Source organism: Hevea brasiliensis, chromosome 18 (assembly GCF_030052815.1).
Source record: "Hevea brasiliensis isolate MT/VB/25A 57/8 chromosome 18, ASM3005281v1, whole genome shotgun sequence".
In the NCBI taxonomy this organism is placed as follows: Eukaryota; Viridiplantae; Streptophyta; class Magnoliopsida; order Malpighiales; family Euphorbiaceae; genus Hevea; species Hevea brasiliensis.
The window spans coordinates 40,746,767-40,768,101 of record NC_079510.1 but is presented as its reverse complement, the minus strand read 5'-3'; the positions used below and the strand labels follow the sequence as shown (position 1 = coordinate 40,768,101).

Here is a 21,335-nt window from a genome sequence, read left to right as displayed (position 1 = left end):
ACCAAATACGTCATAAGTCATGCCGAAAATCCGGCAGAGTCTCCCCTATACCTAGGACCTACCTAACCTGCAAAATGGCTCAAAACACACTTCTATATTCATAATCCATATTTCTACAACTCAAGCACATCACACAGCCCCTCCTGGGCCCATCAAATCAGTCACCCATCACAATATGTAAAATTTCAATTTAGTCCTTATAATTAATCATTTTTGCAAAAATTACACAAACAAGCTCTAAAAATTCTAAAACTTTGCCCCGCGGTCCTTAGCAATATTATTAGGCTATTGAAAAAAAAAATCATAATTTTCTGAGCTACCACGAATATTTTATGAATTTTTAATCCTATTTAAGCACTAGAAAATTACGAAAAAGCAAGGTTCGGGTTTACCTTTGCCGATTCCGACTTCGGGAACGCGCTCGGGACGTCTGACAATGGGGGGGTTAGCCAAAACCTCGGTCCAATTCGGAGACTTTTCCGGTAATGGGTCTGTCTGGTCGGAAATTCACAGACCCGGTCAACTGTTGAATTTCAGCGAATTGAGGATACCTACACGAAGCCCACAACACGGGGGTTAGTCCATAAATTTTTCAGAATTTTCTAAGCTCATTTAATGCTCGAAAAGACACTGCGAAGTTCCGTGAGACCCACCGAAAAACGGTGTCGAAAAAATTCAAAATTAATGTCGCCGCGAAGCTCTCGACGAGTGGAGTGCTCTGGTACTCTCGGTTTTCTCGTGGGATTCACGGTTTGCGAGAAATTTAGCCCAAAAGTCAAAATGGGCTAAAACTTCCCGGACAAAAATTGGACAAACCGCTCTATGTATTTCGGTGTTCTTGGTGTCTATGGAAAGCTCTCGATGAGTAGATGATTTTAGACAAAAGACCAGGTCCAATTGGTGGCCGGATCGACCAGATTTTGTCCGGGAAGCTGAAGAGTCGCGCGCGCGCTGGGCGTTGTTTCTGGGGCCGTTTTCCGGCGTTTCAGGCGGCGCGTCGGCGAGGTGGGAAGGCAGGGGAGGTGGCGGCGCGGCAAGGGGAGAAGGGAGGAGAGAGAAAAGAGAGAGAGAAGGGGAGGAGTTCGGGACGCGCGGAAGAAAAGAGAAGAAGAAAAAGGAGCCGGTCTGATTAGATCGGTCCGATCTGGTCCGGTTCGATTCGGCCAGTTCGATTCGGAATACAAAATTTTGAATTTTTACTCTGTCTCGGGGCCAAAAACGAGGTCCAAAAAGTTCCGATTTATATATAATAACAAAAAGTTTATATTTTCGGAAAATCGAACCCGATTTTTAAAATCCGAAAAATCTCAAAAAAATTCCTAAAATTTAAATAAAATTAAAATACCAAAAATGCTCATAAAATAATAAAATTTAAAATTTTGGGGTGTTACATTCTTCCCCCCTTACAGAAAATTCGTCCTCGAATTTTACACAAGGCAGAATAAAGTACATGATTATACATTGAACAGATAAGGGTACTTGCTACGCATGTCCCGTTCTGACTCCCAGGTGCACTTTTCCACTGACTGACTCCTCCACAAGACCTTAACCATAGGAATCTGTTTTGATCTTAGCTGTCTCACTTGGTAGTCCACTATGGCTACAGGTTGCTCCTCAAATGTCAAATTCTCCTTTAGCTCTATTACATCTGGTTGTAGTACATGAGAAGGATCTGGAATGTATTTCCTGAGCATGGAGATGTGAAATACGGGATGAACATGAGAAAGGTTGGGTGGTAGCTCCAACCGGTAAGCAACTGCTCCAACTCTATCCGTAACCTCAAAAGGTCCGATATACCGAGGTGCCAACTTGCCCTTCTTTCCAAATCTCATGACTCCCTTCATTGGAGAAACCTTCAGGAATACATAGTCGCCTACTGCAAAATCCACATCCCTTAAATGCAGTGCATAACTCTTTTGCCTACTGAAAGCTGTTTTCAATCGTTCTCTGATTAAAGGAACTACCTCTGAAGTGTATTGTACTAGGTCTACATCATGCACCTTCACTTTTCCCATTTCCGTCCAACACAGAGGAGACCTACACTTTCTTCCATATAGTGCCTCATAGGGTGCCATCCCTATGCTGGAATGGTAACTATTGTTGTAGGCAAACTCCACCAAAGCTAGCCGATCATCCCATTGACCTCCAAAATCCAAAACACTCATGCGAAGCATGTCTTCCAGTGTTTGGATTGTCCTTTGACTGTCATGCATGCGAGGGTGGAAGGCCGTACTGAAGTTCAACTGTGTGCCAAGTGCCTCCTGCAACTTTCTCCAAAACCGAGAAGTGAACTGGGGCCCTCTGTCAGATATTATGGAAGCTGGAACTCCATGCAATCTGACTATTTCTCGAATGTAGAGTCGGGCGTACTGTGCCACCGAATACATAGTCTTCACAGGCAAAAAGTGAGCTGATTTGGTTAGACGGTCCACAATTACCCATATCGAATCATATCCTCGCGTGGTACGAGGCAACCCAGTCACAAAATCCATAGTGATCATTTCCCACTTCCATTCTGGGATAGGGAGCTCTTGCAGCTTCCCTGACGGTCTGGTGTTCAAACTTCACCTTCTGACAAGTCAAGCACTTGGACACAAAGTCTGCTATGTCTCTCTTCATGCCATTCCACTAATAGCTATCTTTCACATCATGGTACATCTTGGTGGAACCTGGGTGGACACGGTACAGTGTATAGTGTGCCTCTTGCATGATTTCATTTCTGAGATTGTCCACATCGGGCACACATATCCTTGAACCTTGTACTAGGGCGCCATCATTGGCAAATCCAAAGTCACCACCTTCACCTTGTTGTACTCTTTCTATGATCTTCATCAATTGTTGGTCTCTGTGCTGGGAAACTCTAACTCTGTATCTCAAGTCTGGCCTCACTGAAAAATGAGCCAGCAATACCCCCTCATCTGAAAGATCTAGGATTAAACCTTGATCCATCAACTCATGTACCTCCTGAATTAACGGTCTCTTCTCTGCTGAAATGTGTGCTAGACTACCAGAAGATTTTCTGCTCAAAGCATCTGCTACTACATTGGCTTTCCCAGGGTGGTACTGGATAGTGCAATCATAGTCTTTCAGAAGCTCCATCCATCTCCTCTATCTCAAGTTTAAATCCCTCTGTTGGAAGATGTACTTCAAACTCTTGTGGTCGGTGTATATCTCGCACACTTCACCATACAGGTAGTGTCTCCAGATTTTTAGTGCAAAGACTACAGCCGTCATTTCCAAATCATGGGTGGGGTAGTTCTGCTCATGCCTCTTCAGCTGTCTTGAAGCATAAGCCACTACTTTTTCCTTCTACATCAAAACACACCCTAGGCCAACTCTGGAGGCGTCACAGTACACGGTGTATCTTTCACCACTCATAGGTAGTGTCAACACAGGGGCGGTGGTTAGACACTCTTTAAGCGTCTGGAAACTCTTCTCACAGTCATCTGTCCAAATGAATGGAACGTTCTTCCGAGTCAACTTAGTTAGGGGAGCCGCTATCCTGGAGAAATCTTGCACAAAACGCCTATAGTAGCCAGCTAGGCCCAGAAAACTTCACACCTCAGTGACTGTTGTAGGCCTAAGCCAATCAGTTACAGCTTCAATTTTCTTGGGATCCACTTGAATGCCGTCACTAGAAATCACGTGTCCCAAGAATGAGATGCTTTCTAGCCAAAATTCACATTTTGAAAATTTGGCATATAGCTGGTGCTCCCTCAAAGTCTGCAACACCATTCTCAAGTGTCACACGTGTTCTTCCTTGGTCCGAGAGTATACCAAAATGTCATCTATGAATACGATGACAAAACGGTCCAAAAATAGCTTGAACACCCTGTTCATCAAGTCCATGAAGGCTGCTGGTGCATTAGTGAGTCCAAAAGACATCACCAAGAACTCATAATGACCATATCTTGTCCTGAATTTCGTTTTGGACACGTCATCATTCCTGATTCTCAACTGATGGTAGCCTGATCACAGGTCTATCTTGGAAAAGAATCTAGCCCCTTGAAGCTGATCAAACAGATCATCGATCCGAGGAAAGGGATACTTGTTCTTCACAGTCACCTTGTTCAGCTGTCTATTGTCAATACACAACCTCAATGACCCATCCTTCTTTCTCACGAATAGAACAGGAGCGCCCTAAGGTGAAGTGCTCGGACGTATGAAACCTTTGTCCAACAGCTCCTGTAGTTGCTCCTTTAACTCTTTCAATTCTGCTGGGGCCATCCTGTAAGGTGGCATTGATATGGGATTTGTACCCGGAACAACATCAATGCAGAACTCTATTCCCCTTTCTGGTGGCAACCCTGGAAGCTCTTCAGGGAAGACATCCATGAATTCTCTGACAACAGGAACATTTTCCATGTTGGCACATTCTACAGATGTATCTCTCACCAATGCCAAATACCCTTGGCATCCACGCCTCAACATTTTTCTAGCACTAATTGCTGACACAAAATTATATGGAGCCACGCTCCTGTCACCATCAAAGCTAAACTCTTCCACACCAGGTATGTCGAAATGCACCTTTTTGTTCCTGCAGTCTAAAGTGGCATAATGAGTTGCCAACCAGTCCATTCCCAAAATTACATCAAAATCAATCACTGGTAGAGGAACCAAGTCTGCTGGGAGGATCTTTCCATCCACCACTACTGGGCTACCCGGAAAAACCATATCTACATCTATGTTGTCACTAAGTGGGGTAGCTACCGACAAAGGGCATTCTAAAGTTGTAGGGTTTCTACCCAATCTCATGGCAAACACAGGGGAGACAAATAAGTGCGTAGCACCCGGATCTATCAAAACATGAGCCTTATAGGAACAGACCAGAAGAATACCTTCCACAACTGCATTTGAAGCTTGAGCATCCTGATGGGTCAGGGTGAAAACCCGAGCTTGACCCCTACCCTAAGTGGCAGAACCCTGATACTGACTTCTACCTCCTGATCTGCCTCCAAATCCACGTCCCCCTTGTCCTTGGCCTGTTGTACATGGATCGATCACTGCCATGCCGGAAGCACCCGGATACAACTGGCAAGGAACATTTGCAATAGAACCCTGTGAACCCATCTGTGGCTCACTGAACACGGGGCATTCCCTAGCAAAGTGACCTGGTTGGCCACACTTGAAGCATACTCCTGAACCCATCATACAAGATCCTGAATGTCCTCTTCCACACTGTGCACAAGGTGCCAAGGAGGATCCTGAACCAGGACCAGGCTGCATTGTACCAAGCGTGACCACCGCTGGATCAGTGCCACAGGTGCGAACCCTCGGGATTTGTGTCTAAAATCACTCATCTTATTCCTGCTTCTTCCTCTGTAAGTAGTTTGGCCACCACTATCCGTAGTACCCATGTGGGGAATACCTGAAGAACCCTCTGCTTTGTTTTTCTTTGCTCTTCCGCTGTCATCCGCAGCATAGCTAATCTCTATCTGTCTGGCTCGATCAACTACCACATCAAACGACTGATCAGACATCATGGCCAGGTTTGCATACCTCCTGTCAAGTCCCTTTAGGAATCTCTTCACCTTCATAGTTTCTGTAGCTACTGCTGTAGGGGCATATCTGCTCAATTCCAAAAATTATGTAGCATATTCATCTACAGACCTGCCATTCTGTCTTAAGGCCTCAAAGGCCCACTGCTTCTGATCTCTGAAGCTTTCTGGCACAAACCGGTTGATGAACATTTCCACAAACTGAGTCCACGACAAACCCTCCATCCGAGGTAATATATAGTCATTCATCCATTGTCTAGGCATAGGCCCCATGACATGTTGCATACACTCTATTAGTCTTCTATCAGTCAACTGCAATTACATTCTCGCATGCGAGAATCCAAAAATCGATATGCATCGTCTGACACATCATAAGTACCAGGCACCAACTTTTTGAAATTTATGATATGTTTGTAAGGTTCTCCTCTGGGTGTGGTGGACTGCTGCTGCTGTGGAGGGTGGACCATATATTGTGCCATCATATCGATGGTTCTCCGCAACCCAGCTAGAGTAGCTGCCATGGGGTCCATGGGATCCTGTGCCATGAAAGACTGATCCTGAACTGTTGGCAGCTGCTCTTCTACTTGAGCAGCTCTAGGCCTCCTACCCCGCCTCCTCGGGGCAGGCGCCTCATCTTGTGCTGACACCTCGTCAGGCACATCTGGTTCTGGTGCAGTGGCAGCTCTCCTGCTTCTACGCATTTTCCTGAAATTCAGCAGTATTAGCCCACAAAATTCAAAATTACTCATTACACAGCTCTATAGACTCATATTTACACACAATATATGAAGCAGAAACTAGAAGCAAAGATGACAATGCAAGACGAATGTGGACCCTATTTTTCCGCATGTGACTCCTAGTAGACTCTTCCCAATACTTTAGATGAACATTCCCTAAGAATCTGGAGCCTAAGCTCTGATACCACATTTGTCACGACCCAACCTATGGGCCGGACCGGCACTAGGACCTGGGCCAACCTAAAGCCCCCGAGGCCCGTAGTAAGCCTAACTGTTCATTAATCCAACTCTAAGGCCCATTTGGGCCCAATATCAAGAAATCAACCGGATGGAGTCCGGCCATAAAGTGGACCTTTCAACGGGGAGTTTTTGACTCACCCGACTTGTAAACAAAATATAACATCAATTGGGGAGCTCAGCTCACCCTCCACATACTCATCATCATAAAAATAAATGGGAGCTCAGCTCCCTCATCCAATCCATCAAGAAAAAGATCAAATACGTCCTAAGTCGTGCCGAAAATCCGGCAGAGTCTCCCCTATACCTAGGACCTACCCAACCTGCAAAATGGCTCAAAACACACTTCTATATTCACAATCCATATTTCCACAACTCAAGCACATCACACAGCCCCTCCTGGGCTCATCAAATCAGTCACCCATCATAATATGTAAAATTTCAATTTAGTCCTTATAATTGATCATTTTTGAAAAAACTACCCAAACAAGCTCTAAAAATTCTAAAATTTTGCCCCGCGGTCCTTAGCAATATTACTAGGCTATTGCAAAAAGAATCATAATTTTCTAAGCTACCACGAATATTTTATGAATTTTTAATCCTTTTTAAGCACTAGAAAATTACGAAAAATCAAGGTTCGGGTTTACCTTTGTCGATTCCGACTTCGGGAACGCACTCGGGACGTCTGACAAAGGGGGGGTAGCCAAAACCTCGGTCCAATTCGGAGACTTTTAGATAGCAGTGCATGCTAGGAAATTCACAGACCTGGTCAACTGTCGAATTTCCGTGAATTGAGGATACCTACACGAAGCCCACAACACTGGGGTTAGTACATAAATTTTTCAGAATTTTCTAAGCTCATTTAATGCTCGAAAAGACACTGCGAAGTTCCGTGGGACCCACCGAAAAACGGTGTCAGAAAAATTCGAAATTTATGTCGCCGCGAAGCTCTCGACGAGTGGAGCGCTCTGGTACTCTCGGTTTTCTCGTAGGATTCACGGTTTACGAGAAATCTAGTCCAAAAGTCAAAATGGGCTAAAACTTCCCGGGCAAAAATTGGACAAACTGTTCGATGGATTTCGGTGTTCTTGGTGTCTATGGAAAGCTCTCGACGAGTAGATGATTTTAGACACAAGACTCGGTTCAATTGGTGGCCGGAACAGCCAGATTTTGGTTGGGAAGCCAAGGAGTCGCGCGTGCGCTGCGCGTTGTTCCAGGTGGCGGCCGGCCATGGGGGAGGGCTGAGGCGGCGCGCCGGCGATGTGGGAAGGCAGGGGAGGTGGCGGCGCGGCAAGGGGAGGAGTGAGGAGAGAGAAAAGAGAGAGAGAAGGGGAGGAGGTCGGGACGCGGGGAAGAAAAGAGAAGAAGAAAAAGGAGCAGGTCCGATTCGACCGGTCCGATCCGGTCCTGTTCGATTCAGCCGGTTTTATTTGAAATACAAAATTTTGAATTTTTACTCTGCCTCGAGGTCGAAAACGAGGTCCAAAAATTCCGAAAAGTTTTCAGAAAACTCAGAAAAATACGTAGACTCCAAATATATTTTTACTTTTACCACGTGGTCTTTAAATTAATTTTTAAAAATCATCAAAGTTTATATTTTCGGAAAATCGAACCCGATTTTTAAAATCCGAAAAATCTCAAAAAAATTCCTAAAATTTAAATAAAATTAAAATACCAAAAATGCTCATAAAATAATAAAATTTAAAATTTTGGGGTGTTATAGCAATCATCCATTCTATGCTTTCTTTATCAACTTTAATCAAATCTTGCCTTTGATGAAGAAATTCAGTCAGTTGGGCTTGCAAATGATTAATCTTGCTTCCAAAATTGTCCATCTTGGAGCGCAAAGTCCTCATGTCAGCCATAATAACCTCTAGTAGGACGAAAATATCTCCAATGGTCTTTTCTTGCCTTCGGCGTCGAACTTGATTAACTAGGCATCGCAAATGTTCAATTTTATTTTGCCAATCATCCAGCTTGGAGTCCATAGTCATGATTCCCATGTCTTCCTTCAAGCCCTTTACAAGGATGAAAATATCTTCAGTCATACTTGGCTGCCTAGCTCCCTCTAAAGATGGAGCAGCAGAGGATGTGGGATTCAACTCGGACATTGAAGTAGTGCCATCTGAAGGTGTCTTTTGGGAAGTTGACTTAGGAGGGGCGGGAGGAGGAGCATCTTGAGATTGACTGACATTCACATCCACCTGAGATTGGATTTCTAAACCTGGTTGAACAACATGTGAATTTAGGTTGTATTGAATAGAGCATAATGCAAGGTTATCAAATTTTATGTTTCTACTATAACATTTAATTACATTATATTACATTATGGCTTATCAAATATAACATTAGTAAATAAAAACTAATCACATTAGCTAATTAGTCTATACAATAATTAACTTTTTAAAAGGGGACATAAAATACTAAACATTTGGTGATTTTATAATTTTATTCCAACATTTTAATTTTGTACTAAGGCTTCATTCATTATGCAAAAAAATATTTTTTCAGAAAATATTTTTTAGTATTTAAAGCACTCAAAAAAATAAATCAATAGAAAATAATTTCATAGTCAAAGGAAAAACAAAATTATTTTTACAGAAAATGACATCAAAAAGAAGAAATATTTTTTGAATTTCAACAATTTTATTCAAATATAAAATACTTATAAATAAATTATATAAACATATATAATTAGTTTAACATTACTATTAGATAATCGAATATGTTCATTGAAAACATTTTATTGGAAAATAATTTTTATGGAAAACATTTTTTATATACAAACAAAGTCTAAGTATCTCAATGGTTCACATTGGTGCTATTAAAGTCAAAGCCCAAAATTAATTTAGAAAATTTTAAATTTTATTTGCTAAACTTATAATTATGTTAACCAAACATCATAAATTTTAAATTTTATTACCTGAATCCATAAAAATCTATTTATATATGTTTTAAATGAGTAAATTTATTCTTTTGATTGATATGGTCATAATTTTTAATATAATCAATTAGCTTAATTAGTAAAGTACAAAATCTTTTTAGGGTATTTAGTTATCATAATTATAATTTTGGTAGGCAAAATTTAAAATTCTCTAAATAAATTTTAGGTTTTATTTATGATTGCAACCAATGTGAAAAAATGTTGGGATACTTAACCCAAAATAAAAATGTTTTGATAAAATTGCAAAATCTTTCATGTTTTATGTCCGATTGATGTTTTAAAAAATATGTCAAAAGGTTATAATTGCGCCCAATATGAAATGTTAGGATATTTAATTCAAAACTAGTGTTATTAGAACATGCGTTGCAAAGCATAAACGTGATTTTATATAATTTATAAATATAATTGTTTTTATTTTTTATATAATATTTATAATCTACTTATATATGTGACCTATGAAATTATAAAAAAAAATTAAATAATAAATTTTTTAAAAAAATAAGAAAATTCGAAGTAATATTATCAATAAAATTATTAATAATATTGATAATATAAGTAAAATTTTATATATTTTATTTTTCATTAAGTAATTTTTTATTTTAATTAATTATTTTTTTATAAAATTTTATATTTAATTAAAAATAGGCTAAAAATTTTAAATTTATATAAACTTAATTTTAAATTTATACAAATATTAAAATTAATTTAAATAACAAAAATATAATTATAATTAATTTAAAAAATAAATAGTATTTTAGCAAATACATTATTTCTCCTTTCCCTATTTATATATAGTATAGATAGATTAAAATAATTGTAAAATCACTTTAGTGTTTTATGTTGAATTAGCCTTTTTTAAAAATAAGGTATAGAACCTAATTTTCCATTTCAAGAGGAGTAAATTTCTAATAAATTAAAAAACTTTCTAATATACAATTGCGATATTGATTTTGTCATTATTAAATCTTTATATATTTTTAAATTTAGGACTAAATATTTAATTTAAATTGAACCGATAAAATTAAATTAATTAAATTTATAAATATTATAAATCAAATTAAATTAAATTATTAAAAAAATTAAATTAATTGGATTGATCTAATTTAATTCGCTTCAAATCGATTAATTTGGACATAAATATCTATTTGTTATTTTATCATTTGGAAGATTCTATATTCTGATATTATGTCATGATTGATTTAGGATAATACTTCATGGAATGTGCTTTTGTTTTCATGGTATTCGTAGCAACATTAAAGAGCTGATTTCTATCTATCAATGACTGTCGGGGTTAGTTTTCATCTTTTAGGAATACTAGCTCACAACTTGTTTTAATTTTCCCGACCTGAATTTATAAGTTTAACTCGTTCCTTAATATAAAATTTCTCAACTTTAGTATGATGAATTTAAAAATCTTTATAATTTCTCTCTCTATAATTCTAGAGTGAGATATTTACTTTTTTATTATTTTTTTCTTCGGTGGGCCTCCCCTGTCATTTAGGGTAGGGGAAGATGTTTTCTCTGACTGGGTCTTAGGTCCCCTCTCCTCCCCAGTTTGGGCTATATTGTTTTGGTTTTTGCTGGTTTGGTTTGCAGATCTTGTATTCTTTCTTAGTAAGGGTGGTTTGGAGAAGATCTGCTACGAGAAAGCTGTGGGTTGAATCGTTGCTTGGTTTTATTGCTTCTTGAGTACGGTGTTTATCCTTTGTCTGGTGTTTGACTTTCGGATTTGGGAGGAGTTTCATCCAAAAGGCTTCTTGAGGTAAAGCCGGCATTAACAAGTGGTTGCCATATTCTTATGGCTAAATGAGACTAGACCCTGCCTTTCTTCCTTCAGTGACGTTGGCTTTGAGCCTTGTGTTCTTATCTGGATGAGTTTTGGCCTGCTCTTTTTTTTTTCGGCTGTGGGGCGTTGCCTTCTTAGTTTTGGCTAGTTTGCTCTGGTTTGCTAGTCTGTGGAGGAAAATTTCTCATTGTTTGGTTTCGGTGGGTTAATATCTGGCGGGACGCTCTTGCTCAGTTCTAATTGTCGGTAGCATTGTGCAAGGTCGAGGTACTGGGCTTGTTGTCGGGCTTGCTCACTGGGTGGGGGACTTGTATTGGTTTTAAGCAACAAGCCTTGTTTGATGTATGATTGTCGTCTGAACTTTAAGGGTCTGTTTGGACGAGTACGAGGACGAGGTAAATAAAAGTATTTAGGTATAATTAATTATTTTATTTTTATTCAGAAAGAGGTGATTTAACGTAATAGTAAGTCTTACCCTCTTTTATCTCTTAAATCTCAATTTTATATTGGTGTAAGGGGGAACAAGGCAGAAGAGAATATAGTTATAAATATTTTTATTTTTACACTTCTTAATTTTATCTTTCCTTCACCTTTTCTCAAATATAAATAGTATATATAATATTTTCTTACATTTTTATTAATTCATTCATTCTCAAACATGTAATTTTTTTTGTTGTAACATTTTTTACCCTTCTCCTTCTCTTTACTTGTCCTTTTTTATCCTTCCTTCGCTTCATCCAAACAAATCCAAAAAAAAAAAAAACAACCTTACAAAACTTTAGTGCTTATAATAATCATTTTTTCTATTATTTTGCTGATGTGGCATTTTTAAAAAAAATAAAATTACTTTTCTATCCTCAAAATAAATAATATTACCCAATCCTTCCTTTTCTTTTTTTTTTCATCCACCCAACTCCATTTCAATACTTTCTTCCACTTCTCTCCTACACACAAATTCTCGAATCCATAGAATTGTCGAATAATTCCGTCCATTTTTTCAAAAGTAGTGTACTTGGAGCTGACATTTTTGCCAGTGAAGACTCATTCGATGGAGTCCATGCAAGAGCGAATATGGAGGTGGTGGAGAAGATCAAGGGTGATATGAAGGAGATAGGTGAGAGAAGCAAAGTTGAACGGACAAAATAAAGCTATTTGAATAAAGACCAATGGAGACCACCAAGGGATCATTTAATTTAGAGTTAGATTTGATCGTATGTGGAACTCACCAAATCTTGGGCTGTTGCGCTTGACTGTTTCTTTTTCGCCTCTTAGTTCATTGTGGAACACAACCGCTCATCATCAGTACCTTAGAAGCTGAATTTGCTTCTCAGCCATTTTTAGTGCTCATTGTGGATCTAATAATCAAAATGTATCAATGGTTAAATCATACACGCCGTACCTGAATTATAGATATATAATAGCACCACTGACAGAACCAAAAATTGACATTAGAGGGGGCGGTAAAGATTTTATCATTTTACTTTCTTTTATATATATATAAAAAAAATAAAAATCACTTTTAATTAAATTTAAGAAAATAGCTTATAAATTTTAAGAATTTCTCTTTTTTTTTAATGCACATCAATAATTTTATTTTTACTCATGATATTAACTTTTTAATTTTACCAACTTTAATTATTATTAATTTACTATTCAAACTATAAAGTAATAATTTCATAAACTATAAATTATTTAATATATTTTTAAAATTTAAAAAATTTATTTAATTTTCTTTTAATATTTAAAGGCTTATTTGAACTTTAAAATATTTTAAGAGCTTATGCTACTATCAGCCAAACTATGCCTTTTTCCGCTTTTACCCCATCCAAACTATCAGCCAAAATATTGGCCTGTCAACCACTTCCTCCACTGTTCCTTTCTTGCACACTGCAAAGACGGAGTAAATCTCCTGCATTTTTTTTTTCAAAAGCAGTATCTTTGGAGTCAACTTTTTTTACTGGTGAAGATCCATTTAATGGAGCCAATCCATGAGCAAATCGAGGTGGTGGAAGGAGATCGAGTGTACCGTAATGGACCAAGGTTAGAGAAAAGCAAACTTGAAAGGGCAAAATAGAGGCATTTGAGAGCAAACCTGATAAGGACCAATGGAAACCACCAAGGAATCATTGCATTTAGAGTTGGATTTGATCCCACAAAGCATCTGTGGAACTTGCTGAATCTTGGGCTATTGCACTTGTTTGTTTCCTTCTTGTCCTTCATCATTCATTATGGAACTAATTAACCACTTATCATTAGCACCTGAAGAAGGTGAACTTGTTTCTCAGCCATTGTTAGTGCTCATTATGGATCTAATAATCAAAATGTATGCGTTTATTGAATCGATTTTAATTTTGATTATAGGTTTGTTGAATCAAAAACTAAGTTTTGATTGTGGGTTTGTTAAATTTGATAATGGGTGAAATTCGTATAAATTTTTTTATTAATTTATAATATATTAATTCTTACTGGAGAGAAATTGAGAGAGAACAAGAGAGAGGCACACAGAGAAAGCACTAAGGAGAGAGTGCTTGTGTGTGAGATATGAGAGCGATGGATGTAGGGAGAAAAGGAATTAAGGAGAGGGATCTGACATTAGCCGAACACTGGCATAAGAAACCAATAACTTGTAGCCGACAGAACCGCGACTCTGTCGATGAAGACATTAATATTTTAGGCAGTGAACCCATTATCAGTTGAACAGTTTTGCACTTTATTCATGCAATGGTTCAATAATAAGTTGAAAATTATCTAAAGCAACAGCACCAACCACGGTATGTAATTAACCATTTATTCATCTTTAAAAGGGTTCAGATTCACCACTAATGCCCTCTTCCCTTTCCCACTAATGAGGGACTCTATAAAGGTTTGACATATGGCAAGTCCAAGGGCATCACCCTCTTTTTAAAAAAGCATCGGTTCATCTTTTACTTCTGCTCAATTAACCATTAATTTTTATTAATATTATATGTTTTTCTTAATTATTATCTTTAGAGTGCTGCTTGTGGCTCCATTGCCTCACGATTCTCCCTTTCCTATCCAGCTTGGAATTTGGAAATGAAAAATAGGGAAAGATATTGAAGGAATTGTCATGATTTTCTAGCTGGATTTTTAATGTTGATCATATTTGTTTTTAAATTGAATTTTGAGGAGTAAACAATGGAATGGTGGATGTAAAAAAAGATGTAAAAAAATTTTTTTTTTATCGATATATAAAAAATAAATAATAAAACATTATAAAAAAATAAAAATAAATATTTTTAATTAGATTTGATAAAATTTAATACCTTAAAACTATAAAAAAAAAAATTTTATATCATTACTAATGCTATCGTATACATGTTTTGTCAATTTTTCATATATATTATTAGCATAATTACAGCAATTAGTATGATTATAGGAAATTTGTATAGCAATTAGCATGATTATAAAAAATTTATGTAGCATGATTATAGAAGATTTATGTATTTTTATCTAAATTAACTCATATCTTGTCTCGATGAAGTCTATTATTGAAAAAATTATAACAAAATTAATATGAAAAACATAAACAATTCTTTCTTTATTCATCATGAAAGTATTGTAATTAGGTATAATATAATTGAGGTGGCGTAAAATGTATCTCTCATACTATATTTCTAAGTTTACGAAAATAACAATATTATATGGTACAATTCAATCATAATTTGTCATCTTACATTACACAAGTAAAAAAAAAAAAAAAAAAAAAAAAAAAAAAACAAAGTGGGCATAGATCTTTATATTAAAATAGGCCAATGGAATAAAATTTGATTATAATGGAGATTTTAGTAACTTTTTTTTAACATTAGAAATAAAAGAGAAAGATGGATGTTAATATTTTATTTTATTTTATTTTTTTAAGTAACTCTTTTAATTAATATAAATTGAGTTTAAATATTGTTTAATTTTTGTGATGAAATTTAAATAAATATTATTAATGAGAGTTAATCAAAATAGACTTTAATTTAGTGATATTGAAAACATTTTTAAAATTGTGATGTCTCAATTTTGTCATTTGTATGACAAAAATTAGAAAAAAAAAAAAAAGTCATGTTGCTTAGAAACCAATTTACAGGTTTGATAGAGTCAGAAAGTAAAAGCAACCTGCAAATCTCTTCTCAATCACAGCCATAGCAACATTTTCCAGTCAGATTTATTCTAAAACGTGTTACCCACTAACCAAAACCAAGAAGGCCAAGGATCAAATTCCTACACTATAATTAAGGCCAAACTTTTTTTATTATTAACATTTATTATTGGTCAAATTAATAACCCAAAATCAACCTCCACAAGTCTCTAAATCCCCTCACCTATTACTGCAACTTCACTTTCTCTCTCTCTCTTTCTAGCCATTTCTCAGAGTTTTCTAACTTTCACTTCCATAGTTTTTCCAAGAAAAGGCCAAGAATGTCACTCAAATCTTTGGCATATTTTGTTTGATGAATCTTGGATAATTGAAATACAGGGTTGATTGTAGGTGATGAAAAGTTTGTGGCAACTGAAGGGGCTAAGATGAGCCTGAAGGAGGAGGCAATCCAAGAAGAAATAATAACAGAGGAAGAAGATTCCATGCAACAAAGGCCATGGATGATATACCGGGCTCAATTGGAACCAGCGCTAGCTTCTCTTTGAGATTGGCCCAAACCATCTTCTCTTGTGCTTCTCTCTTTTTCATGTCTTTGGGTGTTCAATTCTACAGCTACACTGCCTTCTGGTAATCTTTTTCAATTTTTTTTTTGATAAGCAAAGACAATTTTATTAGAATTGTGGAAGGTTTGATCTAGTGGAATCCCTTTTTCTCTTCTTTTTTCTTTTCCTGTTCTTCCGGTTCTGCTGTTGTTTTGAATTTGGTAGTGCAATAATGCATGTTTAATATCATAAAGGTAACATATTCTGTATAATTCATTTCCAAATTGAATCCCAAAATCAGATTATGGGATTCCTCCTAAATTAAATTCAGTTCCATGATTTTACGTGAGCTTAATTGCAGGCTGAATTGAGAACAACTTATTATTTTAAATTTTTTATAAAATAGTAAGAGAATTTTGTTTAAGTTGCAAAATTTTAACTCAAGAAATCAAAGTTCTTGCACTATTTGCTGTTCAGTGAAGCAGCTATAGATGAAAGAAAAAAAAAATTCAATTCCTCCTGCCGCCAAATATTTTCCAGAAGATGATGATCAAGAATTTGTTGGATTTCTTAGTTTTTTTCTCTTTCTGTACCCTGAGCAAGGGTATGATGAGATCAAAATGGATTTGTTATTCCCTCATTTTCCATATATTCTGCTGCTAGTATCGTTGCATCTGCAAGCTAGAATAATTCCCAATAATTTTTCCATTTTCTATCTTCTATTACATCTCAGCAAAAGCCTAAGATCTGAGATGAAATAAATGCCTACAATTCTAGATGAGTTTTACAATTGTCCCTCTCTGTTTGAGCTGGTTTTCTCTTCTGGGCAAGAACTAGTTTTGAGACCCAAAGCTGTAAGAAACACTTCTTAGTGCTTATTTGGCACTGCTGAAGGGCGAAAACTGTTCTTCTAAACAAAAGTACCATTTTAAATGGCCTTAAAAAAGCAATTTAAAAAAAATTATTTTGTTATTTTAGTATTTTTATGACTAAAATTTATTAAATTTAATTTTTAATTATTTTTAATACTCTTAACTAGTATATTTAAAAAAATAATTTTCTTAATAACAGTTCTAACAACAATGCCAAATAAGCTTTTAAAAAGTGAGCCAAATTAACCATCAAGAAGCTTGTCATGTTGGTGTTGCTTTTTCCTTTTTTTTTTTGCTTTGAATTAGATTCAAGCCCGACATCTCGCAGTCTGCAAAATAACTCCATTCATGTTTGCGTTGCTTTAATATCCTTTCTTGGTAAAATGATTGTAACTTTTTTTAACATGCTTGCTCTTCAGCTATCTAGTTACAATCATGGGTTTGGCAATTCCATGGAGTTTCACATTAGCAATCGTTGACGGATACTGTGTTTTGGTAAAATGCCCTATCCGGCAGCCCGGAATACTGCTGACTATTATCATCGGAGACTGGGTAAGATTTAGAGTATTATTGTGATTCATCTGAAACCAGATAAACATCTGTTGGCAACTATCTGTAACAAAATTCATGCATGGCAGGTTTTATCAATTCTTATTCTAGCTGCTGCATGCTCAACAGCTAGTGTTGTGGATCTCCTGCTCCATGCTGATAGGTCATATTGCCCTCCAAGGGTTTGCAGTAGATATCAAATATCTGCTGCAATGGCATTCTTGTCTTGGTTTTTTTCCATGTCTTCATCTCTGTTCAATCTCTGGTTACTCCCCTCCTTGTGATTTTCAGGATGGTTTTTGATGTTTTTGGATTTGTGTATTCATAAAGATTGACAAATTTGTGGACTTGCAGTTTAAAGCAACTTAAATCATCACATTAACATTAGAATACATGAAAATACATGAGGAATACGCAACTTATCTAAACTGTTTAATTTGGAGAATTGTCTTCTTCTCAACATCCAATTTAACAACCCATCATTTCATTTACAACTGGATGGAGGATTACCTTCCCCTTAGCATCCGATTAACCTACAAAGAAATAACGTAACTTGAGCCGGCAAAGAATCACCTTCCAATTCTTTATAGCTCCTCTTTATCTCTGTTGTTTTGTCATTTCTCCAGCAGGAAGCAGAACTTCATGGATTTCCTCTGCTGAAATGAGCCGGAAATGGCCATTTCAATCTTGATGTCTGCAACAAGAAAATAGCATGTTTAATAAAAAAATTTTTAAAAAAGAAAAAATAATTGTTTCAAGTAATGAGACTCAGATATTTCTAAAGACATTCTATATATGGATATTTATGAATGAAAATTATCTTTTTGCTAAAAAAAAAAAAGAAATATATAATATGATCTCCTCAAAACATATAGATAATAAGTGTAAATTATTTTTTAAATTAATTTTTATATATAATATTGGCCCTCTAAACAAATTTTCCTGACTCCGTGGGGGATATGGCTTAGTTGAGTTGAGTATTTCATGAAGTGATATCTTGTCAACCATTTTTTATTATTTATGGCTCTGATTTTATATTCACTGAGTTGGTTTTCCCCCAACTTAGTTATGAATGATGATACAACAGTAGCACCCATCATGGACAAAGAAATAAGTGCATTGATAGAGAAGGAAATCGTTAGGGAAAGATATTGTTTGGCCAGAGAGAAAAGGGGAGAGTTGAAGACAATAGTAGAGCGAGAGAAAAGCAAAAATAAAAGAAGAGTTAAAAAGAATTTAATTAAATTCTCGTATAATTATAATTTTTATTTTTTTTAAGATAATTTTTTTATAAATTAAAAAAATTAAAATTTTTCATTTTAAATATAAAAATTGATAAATTAAATTCCCATAAAATTTTAATTCTTAGCAGTGGGAAGTTTTATATGCAGTTGGCGAGAGCATACAGTAACTAGTGAAGAAGAGAAATAGTAATTATGAAATAATTAGGAAAATACTAAAAGAAAATTTACAAAATGGGAAAAAAATGCAGAGCAAGCAGTGGAGGGCTCATACAACACCTTGGCCATTCTTCTGGAGATTGAAGAATTAAATTTTGCAACTCGACCTCAAGCCAAATGAAGATTAAGAGGAGGAAAGCAAAAGGAAAAATAATAATAATAATAAATTTTCAAGTTAAAGACACTTGTATATCAGTTAACTCATGCCAAATGATTTCACAAGTATCAAAAATCATTATACCAGAGAAATATATACAAACCCTGGTTGATTAGGGGCAAATGGCTGCGAAGAAATTGATAGATTTCTAACATGCGTCACCTAAAAAGGTGCTGGAATTCCACAGCATGTATGCACAATGAATTGCTAGAAGAACAGTAGTTGCAAACAGTTCCTACACAATTTGATGGCCATAGGATAAGCTATTTGCCCTTGAGGCAGCGACAAAATATGCTAATACAGATAATGAAGAAAATTTAAAGAAACAGGCATATTGATCAATCATTTACAACGATATTGAGTAGTTCATCATCTTTCATTTTACCTCGTTGAAAGATGAGCGGCAAGGCAGCAAATACACCGGGCTAAAAACTCTCAAACATCTGTGTTGGGTATGCACCCGTCCTATTAAAATGGCTGGAGTTAGGTTCCAGCTTGTCGATAATAAACATTTAATTCTCTTCCTGCCACTTTTGAGCTTCAGACATTTCCCTCTTCAACATTGCTGCCATTTCCCCATTTCGTAACTTCATATATCCTTTAATAAAAGCATCATAAATCTTTGAATTTTGACAAACCATTTGCCTGCCATCTTTGGCCTGAAGCTTCAATGCTTCTTATGCCTTGCATCCTCGCATAAGCCTTAATCAATATCTCATAACTCTTCCCATTTGAATGAAAACTAACATTTCTCATTGTAATCCTCATAATCTCTAAAGCTTCTTTTTTTCTTCTCACAAAGCCCTTCAATCAACAAATCATTGTGGAAGCTTCAGGTCTAAAATCTTTCCTACATATCTTTGTAGACAATAATGGCTGAATCAACATCACCAACTCTACAGTAGCCATTATTAGGTGCTCAAAAGTAATCATGCAAGTACTTTCTACTCCACTCAATTCCATTTCTCTCAAAATCTCCTCAGCTTTCTCCCCAGTCTTGCCAAAACCAGCAATGACAGTATCAGAAGCCACAACATCAGGCTTTATTCTCCTTGCTTGCATTTCCTCCCATGACTTCTTCCCTTCCGCACAAACAGCTATAAAGACATAAACAGCAACTGACCCTTTACACCTTGAAACCCAACAAAATCGACGAATTACAAGAATCAATTCGTGTGCAAATCCCACGAGCGTCAACATTCTCACAATCTCGATTGATCCATCAATCATTTGCAACTCAAGACGAGATTTTATCAACATAACAAACACAAACGGAGCAGAATCGCATTCCACATACGTTTTCACTAGCACTTCAAAGAATTTCACCGGTGCATCACTCTGATCAAACAACACGGGTGAGGCAAGAGCAGACCGGATAACAGACTGGGCCCGGGCCTTAAGGCGAGCCTGGTGGCGAATGTGGATGATGATGGAGTAGCAGTAGAGCTTATGGGAGCAGAAAGAGTTGTGTAGAGTGAAGATGAAGAAGCGAAGGGAAAGGTGGGGATTCAATTTCAGGAGAATAGCGATTTGGGAAAAGTGGGTACGAGTGAGGGTGTTGGTGGAGGAAGGGAGAGAGTAGAGATGGGTCCATCGGGACTTGGAGCGGTGGTAGATAAGGAGTAAAACGACGGCGGAGACTAAAGGGGGTTGATCGGCAGGTGGAGGCTATTGGGAGGAGAAGGAGTACAGAGAATTGGGCTTTAAGGGTTTTCAAGAAAAGAGAGGGACGCGTTATAGAATTGGAGCTACCATTGGCATGACGACATCACTTGCCGCGAAGACGATGATGCTCTGCAACTGCAACAACTGAAAGATTTGATCCAAAATGGGCCGGACTCATCCAAGCCCAGACTAGCCCATAATCCCATTATATTTGTTGGAACTTCAGTATTGTTTAAGCCCAAGCCACCAACAATATCACCTCACATATTGTGACCTCAAATTAAAAAAAAAAAAAAGAAAAGGCTTATTACAAAAATAAGCCAAATATTTTCGTATTTTTTAATTTAATCCAAATGTTTAAATCATTTTAACTAATCAGATATTCAGATTTTATAAAAATGTTATCTAATTTTTTGAATTTTTTATAAAATTATTATAATTTTATTCAATTTTTTAACATATTTTTTCACTTTATTTTCTTGCTAATACAACCTTACCACCACAATTAACTACTCTCAAACCTTCTTTTGATATCGATGGTATATCAAAATTATTATGCATTTTGTCAAATTGAATGATTTTACTTACGCACTATCTCTCTTCACTATCACTAAATTTCATTACTAGTTAATGCTAATGATTATCAAAATGAAATTATAAAAGAGTTGATAAATATGGTAAAGTTAAATCTTTAACGGCAATTATAAACTAAGTTGAGAAATGAAATTCGAATTCGATTAATGAAAATTTGATAAAATTTTAACAATTTTTAAAAATTTAACT

The 21,335-nt window shown here is 36.3% G+C and overlaps 1 protein-coding gene and 1 pseudogene across 1 annotated transcript; one reads left to right on the top strand and one right to left on the bottom strand.

Annotated features, from left to right (window-relative positions):
* The first annotated feature begins 15,328 nt into the window (after positions 1-15,328).
* On the top strand, positions 15,329-17,638 carry LOC110637453 (CASP-like protein 5C3). The gene is made up of 3 exons (XM_021787559.2): positions 15,329-15,934; positions 17,141-17,273; positions 17,360-17,638. Exons 1-3 carry the CDS (start codon positions 15,804-15,806, stop codon positions 17,552-17,554), a joined length of 459 nt encoding a protein of 152 aa, XP_021643251.2. The 5' UTR covers positions 15,329-15,803; the 3' UTR covers positions 17,555-17,638.
* LOC110637452 (pentatricopeptide repeat-containing protein At2g15980-like) lies at positions 17,625-20,663 on the bottom strand (annotated as a pseudogene).
* Positions 20,664-21,335: the final 672 nt, after the last annotated feature.